Source organism: Daucus carota, chromosome 9, assembly GCF_001625215.2.
Source record: "Daucus carota subsp. sativus chromosome 9, DH1 v3.0, whole genome shotgun sequence".
NCBI lineage: Eukaryota > Viridiplantae > Streptophyta > Magnoliopsida > Apiales > Apiaceae > Daucus > Daucus carota.
The window spans coordinates 29293914-29317522 of record NC_030389.2 but is presented as its reverse complement, the minus strand read 5'-3'; the positions used below and the strand labels follow the sequence as shown (position 1 = coordinate 29317522).

The 23609-nt window shown below is 33.5% G+C and overlaps 2 protein-coding genes and 1 long non-coding RNA gene across 3 annotated transcripts; 1 reads left to right on the top strand and 2 right to left on the bottom strand.

Annotated features, from left to right (window-relative positions):
* Positions 1-644: 644 nt before the first annotated feature.
* LOC108201539 (F-box/kelch-repeat protein At3g06240-like) lies at positions 645-1845 on the bottom strand. The gene is made up of 2 exons (XM_064085326.1): positions 1763-1845; positions 645-1509 (listed from the first exon to the last, which is right to left on the bottom strand). The coding sequence occupies exons 1-2, from the start codon at positions 1843-1845 to the stop codon at positions 645-647; spliced, it is 948 nt and encodes a 315-aa protein (XP_063941396.1).
* A 9937-nt stretch (positions 1846-11782) lies between these two features.
* On the bottom strand, positions 11783-13240 carry LOC135149381 (uncharacterized). The gene is made up of 4 exons (XR_010287840.1): positions 13040-13240; positions 12576-12862; positions 12078-12418; positions 11783-11905 (listed from the first exon to the last, which is right to left on the bottom strand). It is a non-coding gene; the product is annotated as an uncharacterized LOC135149381 (long non-coding RNA).
* A 5058-nt stretch (positions 13241-18298) lies between these two features.
* Positions 18299-18841, top strand: LOC108203912 (AT-hook motif nuclear-localized protein 23-like). The gene is made up of 2 exons (XM_017373116.2): positions 18299-18408; positions 18466-18841. Exons 1-2 carry the CDS (start codon positions 18299-18301, stop codon positions 18839-18841), a joined length of 486 nt encoding a protein of 161 aa, XP_017228605.2.
* Positions 18842-23609: the final 4768 nt, after the last annotated feature.

Here is a 23609-nt window from a genome sequence, read left to right as displayed (position 1 = left end):
AAGTTTATTTTCATTAGTCATTTCTCGGTTATCCAAATGCTTCTTAAAATAAGGGGAAAATAAGACTCTTTGTTTCTTGAAATATGGAGTTTTGTGGAAGCATAATCACATGATATGAAGCATTGTTATCAAAACTACAAAGACAGTAGTCCCTTCCTTCTGTCCAATGTCCAAAATTGGTCGAGGGCTATTACCTTAAGGAACTCGGCAATTTTATTTTATTACAATTCATGGATGAACACACATCTAGTGACTTAAAAAAAATCAATTATCAATGTGATTTTGTAGAATAGCACTTGAGTAAATCATCCATTACAGGTTCCCGTAGATAATTATAGCCGGAGAATAATGCCAAGCTATCAACAAGTTGCGCCACCAATTCTTTAGAAAAAAAAGAGATAGTATGATACATATGGTAACCACTTCTTTTACCTAGCTAATTATACAAAAAATATGTATAGTAATAAATATATTCTGAAAAAAGATTTTACCTCCTACTACAAATGGGCAACAAACACAAAAATGTTACTTCCAATGAGATCAAAAAATACATAAACTATCTGTCCACATATAGTCGTTATATAAGACAATAACAGTACTGAAACTTGCAAAGATTTCAATTATCAGCAGATGACCCGCGTTTCCTAGTACTTTGCATATTTCAGCAGCGATTTTCCTCCCTCATACAAGATTAAACTCTGTCGAAAGGAAGTGTCGACAATAGAAATATTAAAAACCGATGTTGAAATCTCTACTGGACCCATACATTCACCAAATCCATGATCTTGATGAATCATGCTCTGGTTACAAAAGACTATGCTTGCCAAACCGGGGTTCTTTGAGCAAAATAACTCTATTACTAGGGTCCCGTTCTTGGTAATGGCTAAAGGATACCCACACTCTTCAAGTACATATCTAAAACGCAGAGTCCAGGTGACCACACCATTTTCTTGTCTCATCAACCATATACAATAAGGAAGACCAGAGTCCCCCTTATTTAGTGGTTCATCTAGAACACAAAGAGCAAGTGAATCCTCAAACCGCATAAGCTTATTTATGGGATTTCTTGCCAAAATTTTGGAAAGATCATCGGGGAGGTTAAATTCACCAAACAGCTCAGAATGAAAATCGAAGGACATTATCCTCAGTTTGTGACCATGACAAGTACTGGTGTGGTCAACTATGGCATAGTTGCTTTCCAACCAGTGATAACAACCATCAACGAAAACCCCATCTTCAATATCTAGTCGTGGAACTCCAGGGTTTTTAATCTTCCTCCATACGTTCTCCGCCAGGCTAAAAATTTCAACCTTAGGAGCTACATCACCCAACAGCTCCCCCTGGTCATCCTCAACATAAATAATCCTTACAATTTTGTAATCATTCATGAGCTTGTCAAAACCCATCCCCAAAGCACACGTCGTTTCCAGGTTATCCATATGCTTCTTATAACAACTCGAAACAAGTACTCTATGTAGCTTAACATAAGGATTCCAAAGATACAACTCCCTGGAAGCATAATCAGTTTGTAAATCAGTAATTAAAAGCATTCCATGAACCTGAGCAATTAATTTCAAAGTACGAGTCTTGGTCTCAAAAGGAATATTGAATTTTTCGATAATGGTACTGGAAGTTTCCGCAGAGAATAAAGAGCAGTCCTTTTGGAGAGAGGTGGAAGGATGGATAATAAGCAAAGCATTGTCATGAGAATGACGAGGGGTGGTTAATAAGAGAGTGCCATGTTTTGTTGACTGAAGTTGACCTCACAAGGTCTTTCACAGGCAGTCTTAAGAGGATTTTGATGATTGTTTCAGGAGGAAGATCATCAAACGATGTTGCAGACATTTTTTTGCTAGAGAGAGAGAAACTGAGTTTTGAGTATGAGAGAGAGAAACTAAGTTTGAGTATAAAATATACAACGAAGAGCACTGTGTATTTATATGTGCATTAGCATAGGGTGTGTACACGTTTTCTCATTTATTTTATGCAGACCAAATGAAATTTGGAATAATCTAGATTATTTTAGAAAAGAAATTTTCCAATTTAAAATTTGTGTATATTCTATTTTGATTTTAAATATTCTAAGATTCGAATCCAAATATATTGAGTTAATGTGGATATTATAAATTTAGGAATATCTGAGAATATTGTGAAATTTCTTAAAAATCCTTAAAATCTGATTTTATTTATTTCCAATTTAAAAAAGGTTCTTAATTTTTAAAATTGAGGCCGGATCCATTAGAGTGTCTAAACAACTTTTTAAATATAAATGTCGTAACACCAGAACTTATTTCAAAAAAAAAAAAGAAAGAAGAGAGGAAATCATCCAAATTAGCAAACTAAAATACAATTAACAACATTTGAAAAACTTTCATTAAAGTTAGTTTAATTCTATTTAAGCGAGAATAAAATATAAATTATCCTAAGATGGTATGAAATTCTAACTTTTACCATAAGTATACTCAAAATATTACTATTAGAATCAAGGGACACCTTAATGGGGTGTGCTTGGTGATCATGTACTCTCAGAATTCTTGTGCTTTTCCTAGTACATTTTTACATATAACAGCATAGTCATAGTAAACCTAAACTATTCTCAACCAGATATAGTGCAGGATTTGATTTAGTTAGAAGGGGCAAGATTTAGAAGCAAACAATTACAAATTGGGTGAGTTTATACTGGAAATCAAGCATTTTATACAAAAACTAAATAAATATATTTAAAAGCCTAAATTTCTCTTAGTAATACTAAAATCACCCAAAACATTTTATTGTCACCTCTCAAAAATAGAGGCCACACTAAAATATTACTATTTGTCACCTTCATGCATTAAAAAAACACCAAAACATTTTAGTGTTACCTATCAAAAAATAAAGCGACACTAAAATATTGTTATTTGTCATCCTTCATGCATTGTTGTATCCTCCACGAATAATTTTCTAGCAATCTCTTAGAAAATTGTAGCTAACAATTGGGGTGAAATAAATTCTTAAAAAAGGTGATAGTATCACGCCTCAAAGTAGTCTAATTAAATTATTTTTGCAGGATTTTGGTATTGTAAAAATTTCGTATCCATCTGCCAATTGTTTGTTCTGATCCCAACAATCAAAATTATTCAAGTTTATTTCATTAGTCATTTCTCGGTTATCCAAATGCTTCTTAAAATAAGGGGAAAATAAGACTCTTTGTTTCTTGAAATATGGAGTTTTGTGGAAGCATAATCACATGATATGAAAGCATTGTTATCAAACTACAAAGACAGTAGTCCCTTCCTTCTGTCCAATGTCCAAAATTGGTCGAGGGCTATTACCTTAAGGAACTCGACAATTTTATTTTATTACAATTCATGGATGAACACACATCTAGTGACTTAAAAAAATCAATTATCAATGTGATTTTGTAGAATAGCACTTGAGTAAATCATCCATTACAGGTTCCCGTAGATAATTATAGCCGGAGAATAATGCCAAGCTATCAACAAGCTGCGCCACCAATTCTTTAGAAAAAAAGAGATAGTATGATACTATGGTAACCACTTCTTTTACCTAGCTAATTATACAAAAAATATGTATAGTAATAAATATATTCTGAAAAAAGATTTTACCTCCTACTACAAATGGGCAACAAACACAAAAATGTTACTTCCAATGAGATCAAAAAATACATAAACTATCTGTCCACATATAGTCGTTATATAAGACAATAACAGTACTGAAACTTGCAAAGATTTCAATTATCAGCAGATGACCCGCGTTTCCTAGTACTTTGCATATTTCAGCAGCGATTTTCCTCCCTCATACAAGATTAAACTCTGTCGAAAGGAAGTGTCGACAATAGAAATATTAAAAACCGATGTTGAATCTCTACTGGACCCATACATTCACCAAATCCATGATCTTGATGAATCATGCTCTGGTTACAAAGACTATGCTGCCAAACCGGGGTTCTTTGAGCAAAATAACTCTATTACTAGGGTCCCGTTCTTGGTAATGGCTAAAGGATACCCACACTCTTCAAGTACATATCTAAAACGCAGAGTCCAGGTGACCCACACCATTTTCTTGTCTCATCAACCATATACAATAGGAAGGACCAGAGTCCCCCCTTATTTAGTGGTTCATCTAGAACACAAAGAGCAAGTGAATCCTCAAACCGCATAAGCTTATTTATGGGATTTCTTGCCAAAATTTGGAAAGATCATCGGGGAGGTTAAATTCACCAAACAGCTCAGAATGAAAATCGAAGGACATTATCCTCAGTTTGTGACCATGACAAGTACTGGTGTGGTCAACTATGGCATAGTTGCTTTCCAACCAGTGATAAAAACACCATCAACGAAAACCCCATCTTCAATATCTAGTCGTGGAACTCCAGGGTTTTTAATCTTCCTCCATACGTTCTCCGCCGGCTAAAAATTTCAACCTTAGGAGCTACATCACCCACAGCTCCCCCTGGTCATCCTCAACATAAATAATCCTTACAATTTTGTAATCATTCATGAGCTTGTCAAAACCCATCCCCAAAGCACACGTCGTTTCCAGGTTATCCATATGCTTCTTATAACAACTCGAAACCAGTACTCTATGTCGCTTAACATAAGGATTCCAAAGATACAACTCCTGGAAGCATAATCAGTTTGTAAATCAGTAATTAAAAGCATTCCATGAACCTGAGCAATTAATTTCAAAGTACGAGTTTGGTCTCAAAAGGAATATTGAATTTTTCGATAATGGTACTGGAAGTTTCGCAGAGAATAAAGAGCAGTCCTTTTGGAGAGAGGTGGAAGGATGGATAATAAGCAAAGCATTGTCATGAGAATGCGCGGGGTGGTTAATAAGAGGTGCCATGTTTTGTTGACTGAAGTTGACCTCACAAGGTCTTCACAGGCAGGCAGTCTTAAGAGGATTTTGATGATTGTTTCAGGGGGAAGATCATCAAACGATGTTGCAGACATTTTTTGCTAGAGAGAGAGAAACTGAGTTTTGAGTATGAGAGAGAGAAACTAAGTTTTGAGTATAAAATATACAACGAAGAGCACTGTATTTATATGTGCATAGCATAGGGTGTGTACACGTTTTCTCATTTATTTTATGCAGACCAAATGAAATTTGGAATAATCTAGATTATTTTAGAAAAGAAATTTTCCAATTTAAAATTTTGTGTATATTCTATTTTGATTTTTTTAACTATTCTTAAGATTCGAATCCAAATATATTGAGTTATGTGGGATATTCTAAATTTAGGGAAATCTGAGAATATTGTGAAATTCTTAAAAATCCTTCTGATTCCGGCCCAACGACGTGATTTCTCTTTTCAACAGTTCTTGTTTCCTTGTGCTCCTGCACAATGCTTGCTGGATCAGGATGAATCCAGCTTACCCTTGCGTTCTTCCATTCTCAAAAGGGATCCAAATAATCGAATTTTAGGCTTGTAATGCTCCCAATTCTCAATAAAAGCTCTCTTACAACTTTTCATCATTGCGTGATATTTGTTAACCCTTTTATTTCAAATGTCCAAAGAACGACACAACATCCACAGAATTTTGCCTTTGCTATTCTTATACTTCACAAATATCAAAAATATTGCGCGTCAGGGATAAGTTCATCCAAGAAACAACCATGAATGTTAATCTTGACCATTCCTCTTGGGCCGTGTGTGAACATAAATATAAGTATCAATTATATTCTTTATACATAAATTACATAGGGAAGATGATAAATCTCACCTAATTAGGCTTGTGATTTTTCCAATATCTTCTCTTTTGAATGTCCTTCTTTTTCTCAAATTCCTAATTTTCTCTCTCTCTCAATTTTCTTCCCCCCAATTTCTCTCTCTAAACTTAGAGTTGTAAGTTAATTACTATTTACTAGCCTTTTTATAATACAAATTTTATAAATTGCTCCCAAGGACAACTAGTTTTATTTATGTCCTAACATTTGTCCTTGATTGCAAAACTTGTATATTTGGTTAAATCCCTTAGAAAAATAAAAATTATTTCTGATTATATGGTTATCGAACACAATTGTTTCTTTTCCCCCGTCTATTATTTATTTATAATAATACTCACTTTTCACTATTTAGGCATACTATTTAATAGCTGTAATAAATAATTTGCCAACAAAGTGTTGGTATGGTGGTAGAGCTCTTGTCCCCTTGCGGGAGGTCGGGAGTTCCACTCAATCAACTAGCAAAAAAATAAATAAATAATTTTAATGACAATTTATAATTGCTCTATTGAGTAAATGAAGAAATAATTTCTGCTGTGCGACTATCTAAATACTTAGATTTGTCGCTACCGTTATTAGTTTTGAAATAATCCAATTAGCTACTCTCTCTCTCTATATATATATATATATAATTGTGTATCTCGTAATGTCATAAATAATAATAATAAAATTATTATGGCCTGCACTTTTTATTTCCTCGTCATGGTACTTTTATAAATAATATCTAAATAATTTATTAAATATTTCTTGCGTCGCTATAACTTTAATCAAAGAGTAATAATGTTAATTTAATTATTACTCAAGCCAATTAAACAATAAAGTTATTAAATTATAATTATAAGTATTTTAGAATTTGGGGTTGTTACATCTCCCTGTAGGCAGCAAATGCACCCTCTATCAAGGTAGTTACTAATTTGACGTTAATACTCGAAGTAGAAATAATAGCTTGAGAAATATCCTTTCCTTTGTTCATAAAACAACAATACTGCTCACAATGATATTGTGCTTTAAAGGATTTAATATCAACGGTCTCATTTAACAAAAAAAGAAAATATCAACTGATCAGATATGTTGAGTATACAACAACGAAAGCAAAACCCAAAAGCGAATAAATAAGAACAAGAAAAATAAACGACAATCACACAAGACAAAGATTTTACGTGGTTCGGAAAATCCTACTCCACAAGCCACACTAATTTTATTGATCTCTCACAATTTTTTTGTGTTGTGATTTTACAATTACATGGGAGTATTTATAAGAGAAGAAATTGGCCTAACCGAAATAGGAGTCTAACTTTGAAATATCTAACTCTAATAGGAGTCCAAATATTTCTAACCAAATCCTATTCCGAATCTGACTCCACCAACCCAACAATCTCCCACTTGGAGTCTGACCTCATCTTCACTTCACTTCACTTGTAAATCTAGTAAAATCCACTACTTCAATTAATAACTCAAAATAGTGCGGCGCCTTCTCATCAATCAATTCTGAAGGCCAGTTGAAGCTATGCAAAGCTTCAACTTTTCACTGGTAACCACCTTAGTCAACATATCTGCAGGATTCTTTGAACCAAGGATTTTCTTCAAGGACAAAGTACCATTGCTAATCAACTCTCTTGTAAAGTGATATCTCAGCTGAATATGCTTCGTCCTAGCATGAAACACAGGATTCTTCGCAAGATGAATAGCACTCTGACTATCGCTATATAAAGCACTGTCCGCCTGTTTCTTGCCCAACTCCTCAAGAAAATTCTTCAACCAAATCATCTCCTTGCTTGCTTCAGAGATAGCCATATATTCAGCTTCCGTGGTTGAAAGAGCAACACTCTTTTGAAGTCAAGACATCCAACTAACTGCTGTGCCACCCAAAGTGAAAATATATCCCGTAGTACTCTTTCTTGTATCCAAACATCCACCCAAATCTGCATCAGAGAATCCTTCCAAGATAACATCTTTTTTTTTGTAACATAATGCAATCTTGGATGTGCCTTTCAAGTAGCGCAACAACCACTTGACTGCTTCCCAATGCTCTTTCCCTGGATTAGACATGAACCTGCTAACAACTCCCACTGCATGAGCAATGTCTGGCCTTGTACACACCATAGCATACATTAAACTGCCAACTGCAGACGCATATGTAACTTTAGCCATATATTCCTTGTCTTCATCCGTTTTAGGTGACTGCTTCTTTGTAAGATTAAAGTGAGCCGCCAACAGTGTACTTCTGGTCTTCGCATCCTGGATACTGAATTTCTCCAACAATTTTCCGATGTACTTCTCCTGGGATAATTTTAATGTACCTTCAGATCTATCCCTCATGATGCTCATACCAAGTATCTGTTTTGCTGCACCCATATCTTTCATCTCAAACTCCTCAGACATCTATCTCTTTAGCTTGTTGATTTCCCTCATGTTTGAGCCTGCTATTAACATGTCATCAACATACAAGAACAATATGATATACGATGAGTCAAACCGTTTAAAGTAAAAACAATGATCCATTGCACTCCTTGTGTACCCATTCCTCATCATAAAGTTGTCAAACTTCAAGTACCATTGTCGTGGTGCTTGCTTCAAACCATACAAGCTTTTTATAAGCTTGCAAACAAGGTTTTCTTTCCCAGCTATCTGAAAACCCTCTGGCTGTACCATGTAGATGTCTTCATCAAGATCACCATGTAAGAACGCGGTTTTAACATCCAGTTGCTCTAGATGTAAGTCCTCAGCGGCCACAATACTCAACACAATTCTGATAGTAGTCATCTTAACAACCGGAGAAAATATATCAGTATAGTCAATACTCTTTTTCTGTTGATACCCCTTGACTACTAATCTTGCTTTGTACCTCTTGCTGCCATTAGGTTCATCTTTGATCCTGAACACCCACTTATTCTGTAAAGCCTTCTTCCCTGCTGGTAATTCTGTTAAAGACCAAGTATCATTCTTCTCAAGAGAATTCATCTCTTCTTCCATGGCTGATTTCCACTTAACTGAATCATCCACCTGAACTGCCTCTGAATAACACTGAGGCTCTCCATCCTCGGTCAATAACATATAATATGCTGAAGGTGAAAATCTTTGTGGTGGCCTCACAGTTCTGCTAGATCTTATTACCTCAGCCTCTGGAGTAACTGGAACATTATCAGAACTCCCACTATTTCTTGCAAGATCTTCTTCTGTAATATCATCAAGCACCACCTTCTCTTTTTCAGGTTGTTCCTTTGTAAATTCAGAATCAACTGCAAGCTTATCCTTATATATTGCATTCTCGTTAAAAGTAACATCTCTACTTCTAACAACTTTCTTCATTTGTTCATCCCAGAAACGATAACCCATATCATCTGAGCCATAACCAATGAAGATACACTTTTTCGCTTTCGGATCAAGCTTGTCTCTGTCTGAATCTTTAACACGCACGTAAGAAACACACCCAAAAACTCGCAAGTGTGAAAAATTTACCTCCTTTCCCTGCCACTCTTCTTCAGGAATCTTGAACCCCAAAGGAACTGAAGGTCCCCTATTTATGAGATACGTTGCCGTGCTCACTGCATCTGCCCAAAACATCTTTGGCAACCCTGCATGTAATCTGATACTCTTGGCCCTCTCATTCAAGGTTCTATTCATGCGTTCCGCAACTCCATTCTGTTGTGGTGTCTCTGGAATAGTTTTAATCATTCTAATCCCATATTCTGTGCAATAGCTTTTAAACTCTTCACTACTATACTCACCACCATTATCTGAAATCAAACTCTTAATCTTCAAACCAGTCTGATTTTCAACTTCAGTCTTCCACTTCTTGAAAGTAACAAACACATCTGATTTATTTTTCAGAAAATAAACCCATACCTTTCTAGTGGAATCATCAATGAAAGTGACATAGTAGCGAGATCCTCCTAGTGCGCAGCTGTTGTTGGACCATATACATCCGTATGAATCAGCTCTAACTTATCCGCCTTGGGTGTCCTCCCTGATTTTGCAAAAGTAACCCGTTTCTGTTTTCCAAGAACACATGGCTCGCAGAAACCAACTTCCACATTCTTCAGCTCTGGAATCTTCCCCTGAGAAGCTAACAACTTCATGCCCTTTTCACTCATATGTCCAAGCCTTTGGTGCCACAAAGCCGAAGAACCAATCTCATCTGCAACTGAATTTACTTCACAGCTAGATTGTTCAACTATATACAACGTCCCCTTTTTCTCTCCACGAGCAACAACAAGATTCCCCTTTATAACCTTCCATTGTCCGTCTCCGAAAGTAACTCGATACCCTTCCTTGTCTAACTGACCCACAGATAACAACATCTTCTTCAGTCCAGGAATATACCTTACATCTTTCAACATCCAATCAGTTCCTAAAGAGGTTTTGAGATTAATATCTCCCATGCCCACAATATCCAAAGTCTCATCATCAGCAAGACAGACTTTCCCAAAATTTTCAGCTCTGAAATTTAACATCAAATCCTTGCAAGGGGTAGCATGGAATGATGCACCAGAATCCATAACCCATGATTCAACAGAACATTCAACACAGCAAATCAACGCATAGTCATTCACCACTTCTTCAACTATATTAGCCGAATCATCCTATTTCTTCTTACCTTTAGGAGCTGCGGTAGCTGTACACTGATTTCTGAAGTGACCCTTCTTTTGAAAATTCCAACAAACAATATCCTTGTGATCTTTGGATTGTCCTCTCTTTTGTGACTTCGATTAGTGACGCCCCTGATTCTGCCCCCTTCTGGTCTTTCTGCCTCTACCCTCAGCACTCAACAAGGAACCTGACGACTCTCCTGAGTTTCTCCTACGAATATCTTCTCCAAGAATCGAATCTCGAACTCCATCAAAAGTCATCTTACCACTCCTTGATGAATTGCAAATTGCAGTGACAAATCCTGACCAACTATCCGGTAAAGAGGATACCAACAATAAGGCTTGTACTTCATCATCGAATTTAATATCTACAGATGTTAGTCTTGATAGGATAGAATTAAATTCGTTAACATGATCAGCAACACAATCACCTTCATTCAATATCGTGGCAAATAACAAGCGAATCAGATATACCTTATTTGACGCAGACGGCTTCTCATACATGTTTGATAATGCTTTGATGAATCCATGAGTTGTCGTTTCTTTGACGATATTGTAAGCAACGTTCTTCGCCAAAGACAATCGGACAACACCCAGAGCCTGCCTGTCCAATAACTTACATGCTGTCTCATCCATTGAAGCTGGCTTCTTCTCTTCTAACGGTTCATGTAGCTTTTTCAGGTATAGATAATCTTCTATCTGCATCTTCCAGAACCCGAAATCTCTTCCATCAAATTTGTCGATCTTTATTTTCCCATCTTCTGCCATCGCTCCCACTCGCCTGAAAACCTGGCTCTGATACCAGTTGTTGAGTATACAACAACGAAAGTAAAACCCAAAAGCGAATAAAGAAGAACAAGAAAAATAAACGACAATCACACAAGACAAAGATTTTACGTGGTTCGGAAAATCCTGCTCCACAAGCCACACTAATTTTATTGATCTCTCACAATTTTTTGTTGTTGTGATTTTACAATTACATGGGAGTATTTATAAGAGAAGAAATTGGCCTAACCAAAATAGGAGTCTAACTTTGAAATATCTAACTCTAATAGGAGTCCAAATATTTCTAACCAAATCCTATTCCGAATCTGACTCCACAAACCCAACACAGATATTGATATAGGAAATGGTATAAGAAAGTGATGGTTGGCAGGTAGCTTCCTTACCGGAAAGAAGTTTGTTTTATATGCAGCCCAGAAAAATATACTCCCTCCGTCCCCTTTTACATGTCCATTTTGCTTTTCGAGGAGTCAAATTGACCAATTTTTGACTAAGCATTAAAAATTATCTACTCATTATTTCTAAAATCTGAAAGTTGCATATTAAAATAAATTAAATATAATTTGTAATGCTATAATTTTTGTTGTTTTTCTCAATTATCTAATACATGTAAAGTTCAATCAAATATAGTCAATTTGACTGGTCAAAAGTCAAAATGGACATGTAAAAGGGGACGGAGGGAGTAACTGTCATCATTGCCAAGTAACTACCAAGAACAATACCAGTGGTAAAAATCTCAGCAAGCTTCCAGCTATCAGGCAGAGGAGATGGTTTCACCCTGTCCTTCGAAATTGTCATGATAGTACCTGGTATGAAATTCTACTAATTAGCCGAAAGCAAGAATTTCATCATTATAGTAAATCTTTACAGATTTTACAAATTACAATGAAGGATTTGGGGATAGTAGAAAAAGGTGGAGAATAAATATCAAATTTATAGGAACTGAATGGAGGGGTGACAAAAGATCATATTACTTACCCTTAAAATAAAACAGTTTTATTCCATTGGCACCAAAGTCCATTCCTTTCGATGAAACAGAGCATTGAGTTTTGAAACTATTATTCCAACAGCTTGCTATACAAAGTAAAATTCAGGTTAACCATTTTATTCATCACCATCAATTTTTAGTACAATACACAAAATGATTGTCACAATGAATAAATAGATGAAATTAATTAAAACTCACAAAATTATAATTGTTAACCCAATCAATCGCTTTGCATTCCGTTGTGAGATGACTTTAACTTGGACAAATTAAGATCTTGAAATTAATATGTATCAAGAAATTTTGCTTGCACATAAATAACCTTTGGAGGAAACTACAACACATAAACACAAAGAGATTATACAGAATCAATAAATAACAAATAACAATTAGATGTGTGATGTGCATATCAAACTGAGCGTAGTATGAATTGAGTGAATTCAATATAATTAAAAACCATATGCCAGGACATTCGCGAAATAGATGATTGCCTTGTGGGTTTGATGCAGATTGTTACAGAGACCACTTCATCTGTCTGTAGTTGCATTTGTAGTACTCGGAGGAGTAATCATAGCTTCTCCGTATGGCATTCCAGTGTTGCGACCAACTGGATGAGTGTACCATGTGTACACTGTTGAGCTTTTTTCGGTTGATAGGCAATGAGTAGTTGGAATATACGGCATTTGTAGTATGATAAGAACAAACCATCTGTTCCGATAAATGAAACTTGTGAAATGTATGGAATAGTTGAAAATGCTTGAAACAGCAGAGGTGCCACCTGCATTCAGAATGAACTCACACAGATTAGCCAATTATTCTCAATTAAGCTATGCTGCCATTTGTGTAAGTTTATTAGTAAGATATCAGTTGTGTGTATATGACTGTGATGTAAATTCAAATTAGTTTAACATGATTAGGAGCATTAACAATATTTGAAATTATGCAGGAGCCTTACCCTGCCCTTGGGACTTCTCTTCATTATTTCAAGAACCCTTTCAAAAGCAGGCTTCCCAGTGGTCTCCCCTAGAGCAGCTATTAGATCACTGAGTTCAAGTTTGCGTGACAAATAGTACTAAAAATAAATTGGTTCGAGACACACCATGAGCACCACCAAGCTCTTCAAGTGCTACTAAGAACCACCTATGCAGCTCTGGAGACCATTACCCTCTTATTTTGCTTTAGAATTCACATTGGGGGTTGTCAACAACTGTTGTCGTGAACTACTACACTAAAAAGAAACAGAAAGTTCTCTGAGAACTTATATCAAACAGTAGAGATGCAAAATCAAAAAGAAAACTACTAATTAAACAATTATATAATAAAAATCCAAGCATTAGTAAAGATATAGAATCAAGAATACTCATGCAATGTAGGGAAGAACAATTTAACAGATTTAAGTATCAATCCACAATTTAATTCAAAATATGCATTTTTCACTGAACTATATATAAAATGTAACACTAAAATATTAACATATATACTAAAAAAGAGGGACAGTGAAATGGGACGAGAGAGAGAGAGAGAGAGAGTCGAACAGATATATGAAGAAATAGAGAGAGATATGGGAGACAGCCGGAGAGAGGGAGCTAGGAGAGAGAGAGATATTCAGGGAGAAAGAGAGAGATTCGCGAGGAGAGAGAGGGGGGATTACTTGGAGTAGACGGAGGTGCGAGGTTGGAGAGCTTTGATATGAAAAGAGACTATATGAGTTTAAATTCATGATATGAATTTGAATTTCGAAATTGAAATCAAAACGAAGCCAAAGAGGAAGTAAAACAGCTGCATTGGACATATCAGTTCTATCTATACAGTGTTTTTGCTTGAAATGGAAAGCATCACACGTGATTATCAAGAAGACCGCATATGTTTTAATGGGAGTCAATAAATAAATCAGGTGAAGACTTTTTGTTTTTTAGTGACATGGATGTGTATAGTATATAAAGATTTTTAACATTTAATCACCAATGGAACATGTATTGGAAAGTTATGCAATGGAGAGTTTAGACAAAAGTAGAAATTTGGATGACAATTTTTGTAAATAAGTGTGAAGAATTAGGGTAGGGGGTGTAAAAAGCCATTGAAATAGGATTCAAGATTTATGATTTAAGGGATTAAGGGATACAATCATTCAACTTATCATTTATATTTTATTATTTTCATTATATTCATATTTTTGTAATGCAAAATAATTGAGAAAAATAAAATATTTGATAAAATGAATATAAATTCTATATTGCTCATATAAAATTAAGTAAAATATTAATATTCATACTTAACAATTTATAATATTTCAATATATATACCTTACATTTAACATATAACACATATATACATAGGGGTGGGTTCTGATACAAACTTACAAACTTACAAATTTTTTTATTCAACACATATATAACTTGAGTTCAACATTTTTTAAGATATTCTAGTTGAATATCGATTAAAATTGTGTTGGAGAAGTACATAAACTAATTTTTCAATGTAAAAACTATGTTAAACGTATTATATAACTAATATTTATGTTTGTAGACCGTACCCAAACCCCAGAGGTATAGTTTAAGCATCTTTATAGATATATTCAACACAATGATAATTAGTGTTCTACACCTGATGTTGAACCCCAGTTATAAATGTGTTGAATGCACGATTTATTTATGCGTTATTTTTAAAAATTGTGATGTTTTTTGAAGAATTTTCGACACGGATATTTTCTATAACTAAGCATTAACACGATGGGAGAATAAAAAGAAATTTGTAAGTTTGTAATTTAAAAAAGTTTTTATTTGATCCTATCCCTATATACATATACATATACACGTCAACTGTACTACCTAGTCAGGGAAGAAATAGAATCGGCGTGGTACCATACAAGCATTGATGAAGTTAGTCTTATTGAAGGCGTTAAACAATTTAAAATAAAAGATGCATTATTAAAGGGAAGATTGTTTGAGGTACGTTGTTTTTTTAAGTCAGTTAGTTTATGGAATTTTTTTATAAAACATGATGATATACAATTTTCTATATAATTTTAGGTTATTGTGAGACTTGCTGATCACGATGTAAATTGCGAGTGCAAATTCTATGTCCGGAGAGGTTACTTATGCAGACATGCGTTTGCAAGTTTGCATCAATGTGGTGTTTCCAAAATTCCACTAGCTTTTATTAACACACATTGGACAAAGAATGCCGAAAATCAACCCTCCGGTTTTGATAAGAGCGCGGTATGTAAGATGCGCACACATATCCAGGCGATGAAAGTTGACATGAAAGAATTAGTGACACACAAGGAAGCAACAATTGACAAGTTTGTCGATCCACAACCTCATTCAGATGTTGTTGTACAGAATCCAAACACAAGTCGTAACAAAGGATGTGGCATATGAGGGCATATTGTTGGACATAATGCTTGGACATGTCCACTCCGAAAGAAATAAAGCATTATTGCCTGATTGTTAAGAAAAATGTGTTATTTTCAAGTCTTTTCCCAATTTAACTTCTAAAAGATATTTGTAGTTGTCATGGTTATTTCATTTATCGAATAAGTTTCTTGCAGCATATTATTTATATTGCATTGCTGAAACTTTTTTAAAAGGGTGAAATGGTTGTGGAAGTTATGTTGGGCTCCCTCAGTTAATGAAAAATATCCATCTCCACCAACCCCAACTCCATCTCCATCTCCACCAACCCCAACTCCGCCTCCTTCACCTTCTCTTCCGCCATCACCTCCACCTCCATGTTGCCCGCCCCCTCCATAACCACCACATCCATTATTTCTATCACCACTAAATCCACCCAACCTCCACCATCCCCTCCACCTTCACCACCGTCACCTCCAGCCTCACCTCCGTCGCCTGAAACCACAGCCTATCCCGTTGTCACTATCACCCGGTTTCATTTTGTACTCGCGGTTTCACCAATTTCTAAAGTGATACTCACTAATTTATACAGCACAAATCACTAATATGCAAAGCGCAAATCACTAAAGTATATAGTAGAAAATCCCGAACTGTGCAACAACTGACAATAAAAATTGTAGATTATATATATATATATATATATATATATATATAACAGTGTTTAATGTAGTATAAACCCATGATTTTAGTAGTGTAGACTTACAGATATCTTTTATTACTGACCAACTTCCATATCCTGATGAACAACAATCTTGATCATCCTTTAGATACTGATGAGCTGCGTGCTTTTAGAGATGATGTCACTCATCAAATCCTGATCATCTTCCATATCAGATCTTGACTATCATTGAATGAGTATTTTTAACCTGTATGTTGAATCCCATGGCGCTAATAGCACTTATAAAAATCAATCATGGAGTTCCTCGGCACCAGCATCATGAAAACTTTGTTAGTGTATATTATGTTTTTAATAATATTTATAAAATTCATGAGATTTTGAATTAAGAATTTATTATTATACTTAATATTTTCATTAATCTCAGGGATGCAGAGGGCTCCATGCCCCCTAGACATGAAAAAATACTAGATAATATATAGTCATTTAATTGTTAATTTTTATGCATCATACTTGGTACGAGTTTTGTTGTTTTGTTGCAAGAAACCCGTGTTCGACTCTTTCCAACATGTTTTTAATTTTCTTTTCTCGAGCATAATCTATGAGATTTTGATAGTTTATTTTTGATTTTTTTGGGATGGGCATCAAATATAATATTAATTTCTTTATTATTAGTTTTCTTTTCTTGAACTTAATCTACAAGATTTTGACAGAGTATACTTAAAATCTTTGTGGTGGGAATCAGATATATGATTTTCTCCAATACTTAAAAAAGTGCTTATTTCTTAAAGTAAAGAAGTTCATTAGAAGTGAGAAGTAAATTAAGACTTATAACTATTTGGGAAAGAATTAGAAATTCTGAAACAAAAGCTAGCAGCATTCTCAGCTTCTTTTAAGTGCTTGTGAGCTTTTTACACAAACGGGTCAAGAAAAGTAGAAGTCCGTTTTTTATCAAAAGAAGCCAGAAGCCCTAGTCCAAACATGCACAATCTATAAGATTTTGATAGATTATACTCCCTCCGTTTCAAATTATATGTCCACTTTCTAAAAATCACATAGTTTAAAAAAGTGAATTTTGAGAAAAAAGATGGGTATTAAGTCATTAATTGAACATAATATGTGGTGTATGGTTGATCTTGGAAATATAAATTAGAAATATGTGAAGAAGAGTTGATTTTGGAAATATGAATTTACATTAAAAGTTGAAGTGGACAAGTATTTTGAAACAATTTTTTTTTCAAAAGTGGACATGTATTTTGAAACATAGGGAGTACTTGATTTTTAGGATGAGCATGAAATATGATTTTCTTCATTGTTATTGTTTTTCCCTTTAAGTATAGTCTATATATAAAATTTTGACAGAGCTTACTTGAATTCATTGGGATGGGTATCAAATATGTACGATGTTCTCCATTATTATATTCTTTTCTCGAGCATTATCTACGAGATTTTAATGGAGTTTATTTGAATTCTTGGGGTGGGTATCAAATACACTATTTTCATCGTTGTTATTTTTTTTCTCGAGTATAATCTACGAGATTTTGACTGAGGATATTCAAATTCTTTAGGATATGCATCATATATACCAATACTTTAGTTCAACTCCACCGGATTTTGCATAAAATTAAAATAAGTTATAATAATCTATAAAAATTCATAAATTATTTACTACTCTCTCCGTCCCAACCAATTGTATATATTTGGTTGGGACACAGAGACCAAGAAAAAGTGTAAAAAAATGAGTAAAATTAGATGAAAAGTAGGTAAAGTGGTGGGATCCATATATTTTTAATAATAGATTTGTGATAATGAAGGAAAGTAGTGGGTGTAATAGTGTTATTATTATAGAATGGAGATAGCGGAAGAAATCAGTGGGTGTAATAGTGTTTTATATCATAAAAAGTTACTATTTTTGAAATGTATAGAAATAATGGGACATCCAAAAAGAAAACTGTATAGAAATGAGTTAGACGGAGGGAGTATGAATTTAGCATATATATCTCTTCCATCAATCAATCAGTGGAAAGATTTTATGTATCAAAATAACATCCAAAAGATTGTCCCTATGAATAAAATCAAATCACAGATATTTTATTGAATAAATGATATCTATTAATTGCTGGTTATTCTTCAGTTCTGCAGTAATAACATTTTCGCAGGCAAAAAAAAAAACATTTTCGCAGTCATGAGTAATTCAAGAAAATTTGATGGATCCCCGTCCACACTTCTCCCGGAAGAAAATCACGAGGAACCCAAGTCCAAGGATACAAGCTCACCATCTGCAGCTCCAGGGAGGCATTGAGGAGCCCCTCAATTTTCGTTCAATTCTGATGGATCTTTAATGACCAACAGTGAGTCGATGAATGGCATCAACAAACCAGTCATTCTGGAAATCCCTAGTGGATTTGATGTCATAAGTTGTGTGGTGCAATTTGCACTGCATTTCGGGCTTTTTGTAAATGTGCTTACTGGCCATGGACTCATTTCTGATGTCGATGTTGCCTATTCACCCGGTGCAATCCGTCCGCTGTGCAGTTCTACATGCTATCACATAATTTCATTTTCGGGGACTTACCGTGGTTCAGATGCTGCTTCTGGAAACATTATTAGTGTTTTCCATGTTCAATTTGTAGATGATAAGGGTAATGTTATGGGGGGACGAATTCTGTCTCACACGAAAGCAGCAAGTACTGTTACGCTTGTTCTTGCTGTTTCTAAAAACGCGTGATGTTTCAGTTCTATTTTCTCTAGTGTTGTTCTGCAATACAAGATATTTGTTGGCTATGTACTCTGATAAACTATTTAGTTAAAATAAATCATTTTCAAATATTTTGTCCTGATATACCTGAAAACCTTCTCTCCTAAATTTACACTTCTGGAGTAGGCACCACTTTATTGTTTCAATGTATATGTTTATTTCATTTGCTGAACACACAGAAAATATTATTATAAATTATATAAAATCAGTGAAATAAAATAAGAGAATAAGAATTAAGATATATCTGTGATTGTTTTGAGAAGTACTTCTCATTATATAAATATGACAAATCAAAAAAATACTGCAAAGTCAACACACTTGAAAGTATAAATTTATTGTGAAAATTTTATATTAAAATATGTTTGCATTGTAGACCACATCTCTGACCTCTAATCTGATCTTGTTTTTCTTTACTCATTAACAATATTTTATCATAGTACATATTGAAACCAATGTGTAAAATACCGTTGCAATGTTACCACCTATTGAAATATTAAAGGCTAATATTACATGTACAAAATTGAGTAAAATGTTTGTACACATTGATATGGCATGGTTATATATCTGAAGTGTAGTAATTGGTGATAGTTGAGCAAACAAAGATAATTTTTATTTATCCTTGTCTTGTGTAATGATTGATCGACAAGGTTAATGTTAGGTTTAATGACATATTTTTATTGATCCTTGTCTTGTGTAATGATCGACAAGGTTAATGTTAGGTTTAATGACATAATTTTGTACGAAGTTTGTGCAAACCAGATACAAAAAATTCCTACGGATACCTAAACCTAATATTAACACACAGTCAAAACTAGCATTAACATAGACACTACTCTTATTATTTCTCACCTATTTTAAATTTATATTTAATTTATAAAAAATATAGTTGATCTTAAATAATTATTATATTTTTCGAAAAGACACTAGTTCAATATAAGAATATTATACAATTACAAAGTTCATTCACATGCTAACAAAAAATTTACAACAAAAGTTTACAAAATAATATCACAATATAATGTAGTCAAAATTTGAGATTTAGAATAAAAATATATATTGTAAAAATTTATAGTAACTTAGAAATAAAATAAGTTATTATAAAATATATATCTATCAGTGTTATGATCTTTTGTGTTAACAATGAATTTTATAATCGTTTAAATAGATAACTTATCTTAAATTCGGTATGAACAAAAATAACATATTAACATAAATTTCATGTGTAATCTATAAAGAAAATAAATATATTGACATAATTTCATGTTTCAGAATTTTATCGATGTGAATGAATTATTTTTGATCTCCAATATTTAAATTTTTTGTTATTTTTCATTTTACTCTCACTTATAATAAAATTATATGATTAGGAAATTTTTATACATTATTTAATGAATTGTATCTTATATTATTTATAAATTTGGAATTGAATGTGAAATCATTTATTGATTATTTTACATTTTTATATTTCGATTATAAAACTTCGGTTATATTATATGTTAGTAATAATTTATAGAATTATTTTCATTAAGCTATTAATAGCAATTAATTTCATAAAACATTTATAGTTTAAATTATTTTAGAAGGAAAAATAGTCATTTATTATAAATAATATTTTAAATAAATACTGAACACTAATAGTTGTGTATAAATATAAATAATATAAATTATCCAAAATTAAAATAAATATTAAAAAAGTAAAAATTCAAAAAACGCTAGTCCAAGTGATAGTTGAGTAAAAAAACAATACCACTTAGGCTATCCAATCGTGCTCCCTTAATGTTAGGTTTAGTTGACAATGTAACAATGTAACATCGATTTATAAATTAATAGGTGTTTGTTAGGTATAGCCGACAATATAAATTCACAATATTGGTATAACAAATTAGTCTATTTCTTAATCCAGCTTCAACCGAGCTACATCTGCTGCGGGAACACGAAGCATTTCTAGACAATGATGATGTGGTAATTGGCATTACTACCTAAACCTGAAGTCACTCCTCAAAACCTCAAAACCAGGACTAATGTCACACTATTTTTTTTAATATTTCTTACATAATACTATTTTAAATTTATATTTAATCTATTAAAATGAAAGTTGATCTACACTAAGCACTATATTTTTAAAAAAATAGACGTTTAATGCTATGTAGTATAGCTATAAGTTCACTAATAAAGATCCTAATTAAAAAATTTAACAAATTCTTAAGAAAACTATCACAATATAATACCGTCAAAAAATGAGATTTAAAATACAAATCACAATATATGTTTTGAAAATTATAATAACTTAAAATAATAACATAAATAATTATTAAAAAAACAATAATTAACATTATATTTTCTATATTAAGGATGAATATTATAATTATTTAAATGGATAAACATAGAAAATTATCTAAAATTATGTATAAACAAAAATAAATTATTAACATAAACTTCATGTGTAATTTTATAAAATAATTAACATATTAACATAATATCATATATCAAAGTTTTATTAATGTGAATGAAAAATCTTTTCTCTCGTGTTTTTTTTACATATTGATAATATATTCTACAATTTATTTTACTCTCATTTATAATAAATATACAAAGATTAGCATGGTTTAAAATTTTTACACCGCTTACCATCAAGAAGCCAAAACTAGAGCTGAACAAAAAGAACGGACTCAAAAAGCCCATTTGAATAGGCCTGATAAAGCTTGGATATAAAAAACCGGTCTAAGACCTTACAAGACCCTAATTTTGCAATAAAAACCTGACCCGGCCCGGCCCGAAAAATAATCTGGCCCAGCTTAGATAAAAGCCCAGATAAAGCCCGGCAATCCGTCCGCGTAAAAGCTTGTTTAACCTAGACAAAAACCAGATGAATCTGCATATTTGCATATTGATTTGTATACCATAACGATCAAAATCAACTTAATATGATGATGAGGACCTAAAGTACAACAAACAAAATTAAAAAGTAGTTCTATAGAGCTAATTAGATTATGAAAATAACATAAACCCAAATTATAAGAAATCCATGAAACACTGTTTGAATCTGAATAGCAAGCACATTCTTTCCTAACAACCTTGAAATCTTTAGGATGAGCTCTAACTACAGTAGCAATAGTAGCGGTGAAAGCAGGATCGCTACCATAAGCAAGCGATGGTGAATCTGAACGGTCCGAGTAAGTAAGAGATCTATGATATTGATTTCCTTTAAACCCCTTCCAAGCTGATGACACCAAATCACCATATGAGCTCCTCCATAGCTTCCATTTCTTGTCCTTTCCCCCACTTTTTTCCTCCACAAAACATGGTTAACTGATTAGCTACCTTCTAAAATTTAGTAAAAAAGAGATTTTTACGCAAGATTTGGACCTTAATCATCAACTTTTATACACAAGACATACAACATAAATAGTGTCAATGTAAAGACCGTTCTACGGGGAGAGATGATGAGAGAAAGAAAGGAGTTACAAGGAGGAAGACTGTATATAATTTGTTTTAAAGTGAAATGTATATAACTGGTTTATAAAAGAAAAGCCCACGTCAAAGTCTGGTTAGCTTGGGCTGGACTATCAAGCCTGTTGCAGTCCATCATATTCCATGATTTATCAGTCCTGGCCTGATTATTAAAAAGGCCTGGTCCGGTTAATCTAAAAAAAAGGCTTGGGCTTCTTAAGGACCGGTCCTGGGCCTAGCAAGCCGGTCCTTTTGTTGGAAATAAAAGCAAACTGAAAACAAATCAAAATAAAAAATTAGATTATACAAACTTGGGACCCAACTTAACAGCATTACAAAATAGCCAATAAAAACCTCTAATCCTGAAGAAGCCCACACAAGCAAAGATCTTAACTACTGCAAGAGTAACTAGAAGTAATGCCAAAAAAAAAGTTCATTTGTGAATCACCATCACATATCAGCTAAAATATTGACTTCATCAAGAATGGAAGCATCATCCGCGTTAATAATCTTTGGGTACAAATCCGCCTCGTAAATTGCCATGAGCCGTTGCTTCAGCAAAAGACCCATGTCTAAACTCCACAACTCAAATACCCTTCCGAAATACTAAGCTATCACAAAAACCAAATAAGTAGCCACGCTTGATTCCGGCCCAACGAGCGTGATTTCCATTTCAAAGTTCTTGTCTTCCTTGTGCTCCTGCACAATGCTTGCATGATCAGGATGAACTCCAGCTTACAATGTTGAGTTCCTCCATTCTCAAAAGGGATCCAAATAATCGAATTTTAGGATGTAATGCTCCCAATTCTCAATAAAAGCTCTCTTACAACTTTTCATCATTGCGTGATATTTGTTTACCCTTTTATTTCAAATGTCCAAAGAACGACACAACATACACAGAATTTTGCCTTTGTTATTTCTTATTACCTCACAAATATCAAAAATATTGCCGTCAGGGATAAGTTCATCAAAGAAACAACCATGAATGTTAATCTTGACCATTCCTCTTGGACCCTTTGAACATAAATATAAGTATCAATTATATTCTTCATACATAAATTACATAGGGAAGATGATAAATCTCACCTTAATTAGGCTTGTGATTTTTCCAATATCTTCTCTTTTGAATGTCCTTCTTTTTCTCAAATTCCTAATTTTCTCTCTCTCCAAATTTTCTTCCCCAATTTCTCTCTCTAAACTTAGAGTTGTAAGTTAATTACTATTTACTAGCCTTTTTATAATACAAATTTTTATAAATTGCTTCCAAGGACAACTAGTTTTATTTATG

What these genes read in the sequence shown, in the direction of transcription:
- LOC108201539 (XM_064085326.1), bottom strand. Translation starts at nt 1,845, where the DNA reads ATGTCTGCAACATCGTTTGATGATCTTCCTCCTGAAACAATCATCAAA. An exon ending in CCTGTGAAAGACCTTGTGAG is followed by an intron (nt 1,510 to 1,762) that starts GTCAACTTCAGT and finishes TTATGCTTCCAG; the next exon opens with GGAGTTGTATCTTTGGAATC.
- LOC108203912 (XM_017373116.2), top strand. Translation starts at nt 18,299, where the DNA reads ATGAGTAATTCAAGAAAATTTGATGGATCCCCGTCCACACTTCTCCCG. An exon ending in CCATCTGCAGCTCCAGGGAG is followed by an intron (nt 18,409 to 18,465) that starts GCATTGAGGAGC and finishes AATGACCAACAG; the next exon opens with TGAGTCGATGAATGGCATCA.